At 36.9% G+C, this 13,273-nt stretch overlaps 1 protein-coding gene across 1 annotated transcript; it reads right to left on the reverse strand.

The window, feature by feature from the left end:
- Nucleotides 1–2,710: 2,710 nt before the first annotated feature.
- Nucleotides 2,711–9,391, reverse strand: actr10 (actin related protein 10). Its single transcript, XM_049482932.1, has 13 exons — nt 9,178–9,391; nt 7,636–7,708; nt 7,465–7,547; nt 7,178–7,286; nt 6,935–7,042; nt 6,704–6,771; nt 6,196–6,275; nt 4,927–4,962; nt 4,739–4,818; nt 4,560–4,633; nt 3,757–3,838; nt 3,455–3,656; nt 2,711–3,337 (listed from the first exon to the last, which is right to left on the reverse strand). Exons 1-13 carry the CDS (start codon nt 9,252–9,254, stop codon nt 3,156–3,158), a joined length of 1,254 nt encoding a protein of 417 aa, XP_049338889.1. The 5' UTR covers nt 9,255–9,391; the 3' UTR covers nt 2,711–3,155.
- Between the last annotated feature and the right edge of the window lie 3,882 nt (nt 9,392–13,273).

Below are 13,273 nucleotides of genomic sequence, written 5' to 3' on the forward strand. Positions count from 1 at the left end.
CGGTGTGTCTCTCCACTCTTCCTCCAGGCTCTGCTCCCTTGATTTCCAAATAAAATGCAAAATTTACTGATGATCAGTGATGGTTTGAAGAGCCATGTCATCTGCTGGTGTTGATCCACTGTGATATATCAAGTCCAAAGTCAGCGCAGTGTTTTCCCGGAAAATCTAACAGCACTTAATGCTTCCCTCAGCTGACAACTTTAATGGAGTCAATTAGTGTTATATAACATTCAAATTTTCTGAGACTTTACGCTTAAAATAGATCACTCTGTATTTAAAGTGTAAAGTAACTTTTCAATGATATTCTATTTTTTTAAGATGCACTAGTATATTTTAGTAAAATCTATATTTTATTTTAAGTGTGTTGTTGGCTCATGAAGCATAACACTGGTTGTTCCTTCAACATAACAAACAAACTAACCAGGTTTATTTGTCTTAAGCCAACTACAATGCTTTGACTTTAATTTTAAGAGTTAAATAAAGCTTGTTAAATTGCTTTTTAGCATATGAAGTCATTATGTTTCAGTTTTCTTACAGTGTATACTGATTAAATTTACAGCATAGTTGATGCTTAGGTTCATTTATGGCTGTTCTTTCCCATTTTTCTCAGCAATCCTTTTCTAAAATGATTACATGTCCCATGACTTTTGCCATGTCCTATGAAAGATAAATATTGCTGCATTGACCTGTAAGATATACATCTGTTGAATGTAGATGTGATTAGAGCCAGAGTCTACCAAAAAAAGCAGATGTCATTTTAGGATCACTCCTCACTATGTAAACGCAGCCTTAATTATGTGGTGCGGCTAATCCGACCCTTCAGAGCTACTCAACAGTGGATCTCTCAGATAGTAGGTGAAGGGTGATTGTCTGTCACCCATATCATCATTGGAAACAAGGAAAATCCTTGTAATACCATAGACACAAACACAAACTCTCCTACTTCTCCTTGCCTAGTGAGTTTAAGGACTCTGTGGAATGAAGGAGTGTTCCTCACTGACATGTGGCTCTGCTTTAAAGGAGATACAAGGTGATAAGGAGGCTCTGCTTTGGACAATGAACATATACAGAATGCTCAGGAATGTAAACAACCAGGAGACAACTGTCCACTCTAAAGCAGATATAATGCTGTTAGCTATAAATAAGCAGTTTACAGACTCTGAAATGTTACTAAATTTGTAATGTACTGCCTTCATTAATCTTTAAACTCTAAAACTAACCATTAGTTATGTTTTGAGTGACATTGAGCAATCACATCACACAACTCACTGATGTTCACAAGTATGTTCACTCATAGCAAAATAAATGTGGTAAAATAAAACATGCTTCTTTTAAAAACACTATTTTGGACTGATTAGGACAGTCAGTCTCTCTTTTTTGTGTGATTGTACCTGTAAACTAGAGCATTTCACAGAACTAAAGACTACAATGGCTCTCTTTGATGTACAAAGAGTAGAGCTGTGTTGAAAGACAGTTTTTGTGTTATTGGTGTTGACATTGAAGCAATCTGACAGGAAGGGGCCCAGCATTGGATTCTCTTTGTGTATTATACCCAGTTTATGTCTGCTGCATTACGCAGGCTAGCACAGCATTTGTGTTACTGGCTATTACTTAAGGTTACACATTCAGCTCCTACACTACGTGCCCAGTGTTGTGAATATAAAATGGTTTTGGAACTAAATGGGTGGATCTTAAGGCTGTGTTTTATAATTTTATATCACAACATTATTCAGTTTGCTCTTCATACACGGACCAAAAGCTTATCTAAAGAGAGAACTCATCCTACATTTATAAAATGTACCACAAAAACACAGTATTAAAACTGCTTTAAAAAGGAACAGAATGCTACACAGTTAAAGTGTTTCTTGACTCTGATTTTGGTTTTCTAAAAGTACCCTATCATTTTAATATTCGCTAGGAAAAACACCCATGGTATTTATTTTAGTACTCGTATTTTTCACACTATAAACTGCACCGAATTATGAGGCACATTATCAATAAACTTATATTTTCATACAAAAGGCACATTTTGTGACACTAGTAAGAAACAGGGGTGTCGACATGTTTTCCTTCTAAATCAGCAGGTCTCACCACCCAGCTACACAAAATAAACAAAACTGAAATTCTTAAAAAAATAAAATAAAATCTTTTAAAGTCAAACGATTGCTGGATGTTTCCATTTTTATACAGTAAGCATACATTTTCAGATTTCCACTGAGACTGGGTGCAGCAGCATTAGCATTAGCAGCTACCAGCTAGAGCTAGCCCCGGTTAGCGGCTAATGCCAACCGACAGCGCTACACTGAGAAGCCCTGATTGTTCCGGTAAGCCAGAGTGCTATTAGCTAGCGGTTTGTCCCGCGTAGCTTGTTTCAGGGCAGTCCGATAATACTCACCTCTGAATGGGGAAAGAGTTGGCGCTTAGTGGCTAATGCTAATGCTGCTCCAGCAGTGCTCGTTGGGGTTAGTAGCAGGCTAAAGGCCGATAGTACTTCTGAACAGCGAAAGAGCTAGAGCTTAGCGCGGTTAGTGGCTAATGCTAATACTGCTGTAGAACTAAACTGAAACTCCTGTATAATGCTGTAGTTCAGCAAATGTTGGTTTATGTTGCTTAAATGTAGCTTCTCCACACAAATATCTGTATACCCGCAACCCATAACATTGTCTTTACAACAGCTACACACCAGTGACACAAACAGTAACAACAAAGAAACGTTGGAATGTTTGTATTTATTAATATGCTCAATAATATGAGAGTCCATGGTTTCTTCTGAATGTTCAATATTTACCTACATTTTAAGTATCTGTAATGTGAATAAGTTAGCGTTAAACTTTTAAAGCACTGACACAGATTATACAGTAATAATAGTACACATGCAATGAAGAAAAGAAACAGTTAAGCAACACATACACCATTATGTTCAATCAGTGTTTTAAGTTCTTGTCTGTTACACCATGACCATGTGATATTTTTATGTGTATGTCACAGAACTCTCAAAGGGCAAATATGATCATAGTTGTCTTGGAGATAGTGTGATAGTGACTGCCCCCTACTGGTTGTTCTTGTTGTTGGCAATTCTGTTAAATGTAAGTATGCATGGGGTTTCTAATGATGCAAGTCTCTGTGTCTCAAAAAAGAGACAGATTATTTTTAGATTATTTCTCTGTAGAGTAGGCCCTCTTCATGAGTGGTGGGGGTGTTTTTCCTGGGTCATAGAGTGATTCTGGTGGAGGGCTGCTGAGGGAGCACCAGTCAGGAATGCGGCCTGTTTGGTTGTAGTAATCTCTGGAAACTGATCGACTGCCCAGGATGTCCTGCAATGCTCCAAATATGGCCCCTGCATATGCAGACACAGAAAATGGTTTAATTTTTTTTTTTTTTTTTAAATTTTAAAACAACTTTACATTTTGAAACTCTGGTTTAACAGATATAATTAGAGGCTATAATCTCTCACCTCCTAGCCAGGCAGTACAGTTGGGCTTGGCTGGTGGACTGTGAAGGCGAAAGCTCTTGGTAGCTAGAGCATCACAGTATTTGGGCTTTTCCACCAGCAAACGGATCTCAGCCAGGAGGCGGTGAAGAAAGCCAGGAAGCATGGATGTCCCGCCAATTACCAACAAGTTCTCAGAAAGAACCTTCCTTGTATCAATAGGACACTGATGTGAAAAGCAAAATATTTCTGTTATGATTACCAAAATTACATGACCAATATTAACACATGACAGTAAACCTGAGTGGTACTGTAATAGTCTTTACCTTAACAAGAGTATCAAGGATTAATGTAGCAATAGATTTTTCTTCGTTGTCCTGTTCAAACAACATCTCAGCAATTGAGTCTCTGGAAACAAAACATTTTGGATTTTTTTGGGGAATAAATAAAAAAAATAAAAATAAAAAAAAATAATATTTCTAACACATTCTAAGATGATTTCAATATTTCAAGTGTCAAAATGTCTTGATTTTATAGAACTCTAGTTATTTTTGTCCTAGTTTAAAACTTTTATAACTTCAAGTAAAACTAGTCCTGAAAAATATCAGAACAATACCAGAACATTGATTTTTTAAAACACTTTAGTGACTGACAGCAATTAAGCCCCTACAACAAAGTTAGTATGTTCAATATTGTAAGTTATTTTAAAGGCATTCGAGAGTAAAGAAATTAAAGTCTAAATAAAATTAATTTTAAAAAAAATCTCCCAAAAGGAAAAATGTTTATTTGTTGAAAGTGCTCAATTGATTTTTATAATTAAAATTAATTATTATGCAATCTTTAGTTGTTTTAAAGGTGTTTAAAATTCTGTGCCAACTGGATGTGTTAGTGTCATTGTTTAGAAATGTTTTATCGCATTAGGGTCCAGGATGCTTTGCCACCATTCTTGCTAAAGGTGAATTGCTCATTCATGCACTTAGTCATAACAATGATCTAAGTTTATCTTTAAATGTGAAAAAGCTATTTAGTGACCTGGCACAAATGTTTTGGCAGTTTGTTTATGCTCAAACTTCGCTGAACTGAAGAAGTATGAAACATGTCCCATAAACATGTTAAGTTGCAAGTTTACCTAATTGATCCCTTAATGTGCAGAATCTTTTCTCCATCCAAGGGATAATCAACATCAGGAGGAGGAGCAGGTCTCTGATGAGAGAAAGAGAACTATTTGTTATCTTAAATTAAAAGCATGCACAGTCATGATATATAAATATGGATTTCAATTCTATGGTGAACACTGAACATACATACCTCTGCAGTTCCATCCATGTTGAACTTGGCCTCCTGGATTTTCAGACCTCTTTGCAAGTCACTGACAAAGCATGTCCTTACTAAATCATAAAAATAAAAAAAGGAAGAAATATATACTTGTAAAACAATTTGCACGTAGCTTCCTACAGCAATGTTTCACTGAAATCCACTGTTGATTTGGTTCTCACCTTTGATGTCTTCAACCACCTCTTCAGAGACTGTGCCTGAAACACACAACACAAAATACTTCTATCAAATGAGGTGCAAGACTGGTGATCTATTTTAGGCCAGACAGACCTGATTTACCTTTGTGACCTGGATTCTACTTATGTTCTCAGAAAACTACTTTTCAGTGATGCATTTAAAGCTATCAATGATCGCAACATCCTTCAGTTCTTCCTCTATATTGCAAAAATGATGAGTCGTGGGTGGTTAAAGTGGAGCTGTATGAATCAAACCCACTCACCCTGCATGACATGAACAAGAGCCTAACCTTACTTATTTCAAAAAGAAGGAAAAAGTAGGCCAGCAGTGGAATTCATAATTCATAGCTGTGAACGGATGCCTGCAGTTTGATATATGCCTGCAGCATGCCTTTGGGCAAGCTAATTATGCACTGGTGAGAGAAAAGGTAAGAGAACTGAAACAAACCACACGCACACATTCTTAAGTCTTGATGGATTAAAACATCTCTTTAAACCAACATTCAAAATTGGCGAATGATGAAATCTACAAGTTCAACTTAAACAGGGGTGAAAATTCACGGTTCGGTTCACACCTCGGTATAAACCCCACGGTTCGGTGCGTTTTCGGTGCGGTTATTTAAAAAGAAATATATAGAAGCTGGGCATTCTGAATAGCCTCACCTTTATTATCTTCATAATAAAAATGGAACTTCATTATAGGCATGTTTTGTTTTTTCGGATGGAATGTTGTAAGGGGGCTCCAGCCCTTTTATTAAATGCTTGAAACCAGGTTTCTCTCCCACCGTCGTCATAAGAGGAGAGAAGAGAAAGAGAGAGAGACAGAGAGAGAGACAGAGAGAGAGACAGAGAGAGAGACAGAGAGAGAGACAGAGAGAGAGACAGAGAGAGTATTGTGTATTCTTCGCACATTTGCACAAACCGAACAATAATCCCTGTACCATGACGGTTCGTAAAGAATACACGTACCTTTACACCCCTAATTTAAACTGTTAATTTTTATTCTATTAATAAATGTATGTGACTTCGCCCTGTCCTGTGAGGTCAAATCCAGTCTATGATGAGAAAGCAACAGGGAGGATAAAAACACTGAGCCAACTGAGTAACTAGAGCAACTTATACTATTACTTCAGTCATTAAATTTAAAAACTTACTAATTGTAATCCAGGCAAATGTTCAATTAATCATGGTATTTATTTAAGGTCATACTGCCCAGTACTACAATGTAGCTATAGGACTGTACTGCATCCTTACCTATCACAGTGGGTAAGCTGTGGCCAGTGCCTGAGTCTGTATCCACTGTACATTGTTCCGTCAGCAGACTATCCAATTCTCTATACAGAAGAAATGAAAACAGTGTAAAGAAATACATGACTCTATACACACACACACAATAAAAAATATATCGATGTGCTGCTGACTGACCCTTGATGTTTCAATTCTGAGGCCCCATCTTTGAAAGCCCTGCAGTATCTCTCACTACATTTTTTCTTAAAATATCAACATTCAACAATAATATTGTATACTCCTACTACTAACATAATATAATTTATATATTAAGCTCAAAATCTGAGATTTTAATACCTGAGACCAAATAGATTCATGTGACGAACATTATAACTGCACTAAACATGGGGAGATAAGACAGTGAATCCATTCACACTGTTTATGTTTTTCAAGGTCTCGATCTTAAGAAGTTGTGAATACATGATTGTAAGTGTTAAACAAAAGCTCTTTTCATCAGTTATTCCACTTGACTTACTTGTGAATAGCCTTTCCACCCATCGGCAAAGCTTCCCAAGCAGACAGGATGGGGATTCCTTCATAAACCTAATAATTGTTGAGGATAAATATTCTCAGAAGTTTACTTTTATTTACTTTTTTGTAATAAAAAAGCAAACAACCTAAAATATGCCATGAACAGAAATTATAGTCAGTTAAATTAGTGTGACAAAAATAAGCATTGTGTCTGCAAAGAATGCAAAAAGGATACAGGTAACACCAATGTTTCTGTATATCCACAATCCATCACAAGGGCTGAGTTGATACCCAAAGTCATGATGGACATTAGATGGCTGGGAGCAAAGAGAACTGATGGAACCTAAGAATGCATAAAGAATGAAAAAAAAAAAAAAAGTTAATTTTGTGTGAATTTGGGGGTGCATTTTTTTATAGAAACATTGCCTAATATATAGCTTAAACCTCTCTATTCTAAACCCCTCCAAAAATTTGTCACCTCAAAGTGCTTGAAGAATACTTTGGACAGAGTTTCTCTGAAGTGTGAGGGACAGAGGATGGACTCAATGATAACCACTCTTCGGTCACGTGGGTTTACGAGCAAATGCCTGTGAACATAAAGTACTGTTTTAGTCACTTTAAATTATTTAGGACACAGGTTGGCAATAAGCGTGAAAAAACGAATTGCCGACCCCTGATTTAGGACATTACAAGAAACACTACATCTACACTTAGTGTATTAAGATATCCAAGTGCTCAACATAAATCGATGAATTTATCTCCTACCTAAAGTACAGCATGTGAATGAACTCCTTCAGGTTAGTGTACAGCTCCTCTGTGTTTATGTTGTACTGCACCACTTTAATGGGCTGAAAAAAATGCAAATCACATTAACAAAGAAAATCCAAGTAAAAATGTTTCATACTCGACACCAGCAGTAGTCTCAATGTAAGTTACCTGCTGTACTCCAGGACGCTGGATCTCACTAGGGATGATAAACCTCGGCCCAGTCTCACCAGCAAAGCCACACCTGTGGGTTACACACAAGTTTATGAGTATTAGAAAGTGCCTGATGACACATAAAATCAAAGGGAATGGTCCCCAAAACACAACACAGCAAATATGTTTGTTACAGTGCATTTAACTAACCAGTGATCACATTATGACTGCACTTCTGATTGGTAAATTCAGCTACTTGGGTTCATAACTGTGACTGTGCTTGTACAACCTACACATAAAAACTTTAACAAGAGAATGATTTGTTTTGAAGCAGCCACATATGATCTTAAGGTTACCATAAAGTGTCATCCAGAGTCGTACAAAGTAATACAAAAGTACTTTAAGACCCAAGCATTGGGCTTTGCGGCAGTGGAAAGATGTTTGTGGAGCGCCATCTAGTACTTTTGATATGAGATAAGGTGTTGTTTGTGAACAAAATCATCAATTACCACACCAAAACTATGCTCATTTGGACGAATGCAATCAAATACTCACAGATATTTCATTAGCTAGTATAGAAGAGTAGAGCCCTATATTTAAGGAAAATGTTGAATGAATAGGAGTTCCTAAATGTTTGCACACACAACTTCCATAAATGCAAGTTGTCCATAATTCATCTCACCAAACAAGAGAAGCATTTACAAAAGGAGAAGTTTTTTTCAAAGAGCCCTGACAACCATGACAACAGCTAGAACAATTTACATGCACATTCACAGGATATTATACTGTCATTTGTATTTATAATACCATAATGTTTCTGCTTACTGTGCAATAAGCAGGGGACTTGACAGGTTTGCACATCTGCACTTGTATATATTGTTATGTCTGTATATTTTTTACTATATTTTAAATATGTATATAGATTAAGTAGTTATCTAGTTATCTAAGAGTTGCACAGGATAAGCCCGTCAGAGTTACCAGCTTCAGACTGAGCAAGTAACAGAACCCCAGATAAGAACACTTAAATGCTTCATTATTTTAGTTTATTTTACACTTCTAAGTTACTACGGGATTCCTTATGTGTTCCTTCATGTTTGACTTCAGTATTCATTTACAATGTAGAAAATAAAGCATTTTACCACAGAAAGCCAGGTTAGGTATTGCTAACTCTAGTTAGCTGAAAAAATACACTAAACAGAGCAGACTGGTGTACGGTATTGGGTTTTCGATATTATAGTTACGCTAGCTTAGCTATGTTAAACGTCCAGTACTGGGCGGCTAGGTTAGCTATGCTAACAGAGCTGTCATGTTATTTCCCTGCAATTGGTTGTTTTCAGTTAACTTACACCTGTAACAAATGAATATATCGTGTCAGCGACAAAAACAGAATACATTTACTTATGTTAGCTAACTAACTAAACAAAGGGGCTGAGAAACAAATAAAAGCATTCAATCCCCGCATTTAATGTCCACTATCGATGCAAGGCAGTTAGCACGTCAGCTAGGCTAAGCTAGGCTATGTTATGTTATGTTATTTAGACAGAGAAAAGCCCGTCTCACTTTGTGTAGGCAGCTCCTAAATCGATCACCACGGCCGTCTTCTCTCCTCCGCTCCCCAAAACCTCAAACAGCGGCATCCTGACCACTACTGAATCCCTCCAGACGCTGTCCGCCCGATCACACACACACAGAGAGATATAAACCAAAACACAGAGCGCTGAGCACAGCCCCGCTGTGTGTCCGGAGAGCAGAGCAGCAGGCCGGGCGGGGCGGGGCTGAACACATGCAGCCCTGCGCTCTCCCTGTTTAAAAAACGAATTAATTTAAAATAACCTAATAATCCACTTAATGTAATAGTGTGTAATACGTTAAATTATATTTATATATAGTTATTTGAATCTGTGTTATTCAATGTATATTCATCAGCGGTTTATTACTAACGAGCGTCTACGTATTTCCGTTTTTTTTTGTGTGAAAAGGGCCTTTTCAATCAGAAAGGCAGCCGGTTAGCCAGCACTGAAGGGGCGGAGCGGTGGTCTCAATTTGCGCTGATTGGAGATCAGTTATTATGGTCTTAGGGTGCTTTCACACCTTCATGATCAAATAGCTGCTAGGAAACCACTGTTAAGGAGAGGCAAAAACAGAAGAGATTTGTTTGGACCAAGAAACACAAGGAATGGACCAGTGGAAATCTGTGCTTTGGTCTGATGATTCCAAATTTGAGATATTTGGGTCCAACTGCTGTGTCTTTGTGAGACGCAGAAAAGGTGAATGGATGGATTCCACATGCCTGGTTCCCACTGTGAAGCATGGAGGAGCTGTGATGGTGTGGGGGTGTTTTGCTGGTGACACTGTTGGGGATTTATTCAAAATTGAAGGCACACTGAACCAGCATGGCTACCGCAGCATCCTGCAGCGACATGCCATCCCATCTGGTTTGCATTTAGTTGGACGATCACTTATTTTTCAACAGGACAACGACCCCAAACACACCTCCAAGGTGTGTAAGGGCTATTTGACCAAGAAGGAGAGTGGTGGAGTGCTGGGGCAGATGACCTGGCCTCCACAGTCATTGGACTTGAACCCAATCAATCGAGATGGTTTGGGGTGAGCTGGACCGCAGAGTGAAGGCAAAGGGGCCAGCAAATGCTAAACACCTCTGAGAACTCCTTCAAGACTGTTGGAAAACCATTTCAGGTGACCACCTCTTGAAGCTCATTGAGAGAATGCCAAGAGTGTGCAAAGCAGTAATCAGAGCAAAGGGTGGCTATTTCGAAGAAACTAGAATATAAAACATGTTTTCAGAATTTCACCTTTTTTTGTTAAGTACATAACTCCACATGTGTTCATTAATTCATAGTTTATTTTGATGCCTTCAGTGAGAATCCACAATGTAAATAGTAATGAAAATAAAGAAAACGCATTAAATGAGAAGGTGTGTCCTGTACTGTGTGCATGTATTTATGTGTATATATGTGTATATATAAATCTAAAATTAATTTATAAACCTTATAAATATGCTATACCATATGTCTGTCTTTGTTAAAAACAATAATATAAAGTATTTCAGCATAAAAGCTCATATTTGTAATGTGTAACTGGGTCCTGAATAATTACTAAATCTCTGCTGTTTGTAACAAACCAAATCGTGTGATAGTCGGGTATAAATGGGTAGAGTTGTGATTTATATAGCTGTATTTTACACCTTCCTCAGTGTAAATTAATGCCCTGGGGGCGCAGGATTGCCTCCTCCAATATGGCGGCCACGAAGGCACGTCAGCTCAAATAGACGGCGTCAGTCGATGCGCCGTCTATGTATATGACGTCTATGGGGCTGAAGCCTATCCCAGCCGGCATCGGGCGGAAGGCAGTATACACCCTGGACAGGCTGCCAATCCATCGCAGCACTAATGACCTAATATTTAAAATATATATAATATTAATTTATTCAGTCTGACAACAATGCGTATGCAAGCAGTGTGTACGCGAAAAATACTGTTTTATTACTATTACTAATTTATTAGTTTTTCTGAACATAAATTTGATTTACCATCTCTAATAAGATAATATTTGGCATAAAATATACTGCTTACACTTCAATATGATTAGTTTCACAGATTTTACTGTTTTTATGTATATGTTTATGTTTGAGTAAAATAAAAACATTAATATGTTTATTCTTTGAACTACTGACATAATTCTTCCAAATTTCAAACAAAAATATTGTCATTTAAAGCATTTATTTAGCAAAAAAATGAGAAATGGTCAAAATAACAAAAGATGCAGAGCTTCCAGACCACAATTTATGTAAAGTTCATATTCATTTAGAAACAACAACAACAATAATGTTTTAAGAGTTCAGAAATCAATATCTGGTGAAATAACCCTGACAGTCTTTCACACTGTTTTTGGGTGACCTTATGTCACTCCTGGAGCAAAAAGTCAAGTGGTTCAGCTTTGTTTGAGGACCATATGTTCCTCTTGATTACAGTACAGATGTTTTCATGACATATTTTATTATTATTTGATCATAATACACCAACGATTTTTAAACTCCTTCTGAGTATTGCACACATTAGTATTGTTGTTTCTAAATTATTATATAATTTGTTTTTTGAGGTTATGAATTTATATTATTTGAGGTCTTAGCACTGCATCTTTTTTGTTACTTTGACCATTTCTTCTGTGTATGGGAAGGTTTCCAGGAATGTTCTTTCAATGTGAATCTGTACGTATTCAGAACAATTTGGTAAAGGTAAAAGAGTTCCCACAAAATTGCCTCAACCTTATTTGCAACATCAATATAACATTGTTTAGGAACACCCTGATAATGTTAATATGTCTAGTTTCCTGTCCATAAGTGGCGTGAATGTTCTTAAAACAATGTGTTGGAATGTTCCTTTGACATAAATCTGTCCTGTTTTTTTATGTTTTCAGAACTTTTTTGTAATGTTACAGGAAACGTTCCCTGAATGTTGCCTCAGCCTTATTTGCAAGCATATAACATTATATGAATGTTGTCTAAGAACGTTCAGATAGCTCATCTGTCCTGCTTTCTTAAGATATGTGAAAGTTTTTAGAAAATTGCTCGACCTTACTCCCAACATCAAACGTTCGTTCCCAGAGTGTTGTCTTGGAATGTTCCCTGGACGTGAATTTGTCCAGTTTCTTAATGTTTTCAGAACTTTTTTGTAAGGTTACAGGAATGTTGTCTTAGCATTACTTGCAAACATATAACATTATATGAACGTTGTTTAAGAGCATTCAGATAAAGGTTATCTCTCCTGTTTTCTTAAGTTATGTTAAGGTTCTTAGAAGGTCGACTCGATCTTGATCGCAACATTGAACAAATGTTCCCAGAATGTTGTCTTGGAATGTTCCCTGGACGTGAATCTGTCCAGTTTCTTAATGTTTTCTAATGTTTTTCTAAAGTTACATGAAAGTTCCCAACATGTCACCTGATATATTTATTTATACTGTTATATACAGGTTTGGAAAATAATAAGAGAACACTTCAGTCTCTTAAACTGTTTAAACAGTCTCTGATTTTGTTATTTATAGGTATATGTTTGAGTAAAACGAATATTGTGGTTTTAGTCTGTAAACTACAGACAATATATCTCCCAAATTCCAAATAAAAATATTGTCATTTAGGGCATTTATTTGCAGAAAATGAGAAACGGCTGAAATATCAAAAAAGATGCAGATCTTTCAGACCTCAAATAATGCAAAGAAAAACAGTTCATATTCATAAAGAGTTCAGAAATCAGTATTAGGTGGAATAACCCTGATTTTTAATCACAGTTTTATGCATCTTGGCATGTTCTCCTCCACCAGTCTTGCACACTTCTTTTGGATAACTTTTTGCCACTCCTGGTGTAAAAATTCAAGCAGTTCAGCTTGGTTGGATGGCTTGTGGTCATCCATCTTCCTCTTGATTATATTCCAGAGGTTTTCAATTTGATAAAATCAAAGAAACTCATCATCATTAAGTGGTCTCTTATTTTTTTCAGAGCTGTACATATGTTTTATTTTGGACTGAATTAAGAGGCAGAAGAGTAGCACTGGAGTAAAACTGACCACAGTGAAGAAAAAATAGCTAATAGGCTACAACTTGTCTTGGCAGAGCTCCGTGTGCCACCCTGCCAATCCGGTG

The sequence above is a fragment of the Astyanax mexicanus genome, chromosome 1, assembly GCF_023375975.1.
Source record: "Astyanax mexicanus isolate ESR-SI-001 chromosome 1, AstMex3_surface, whole genome shotgun sequence".
Lineage (NCBI taxonomy): Eukaryota > Metazoa > Chordata > Actinopteri > Characiformes > Acestrorhamphidae > Astyanax > Astyanax mexicanus.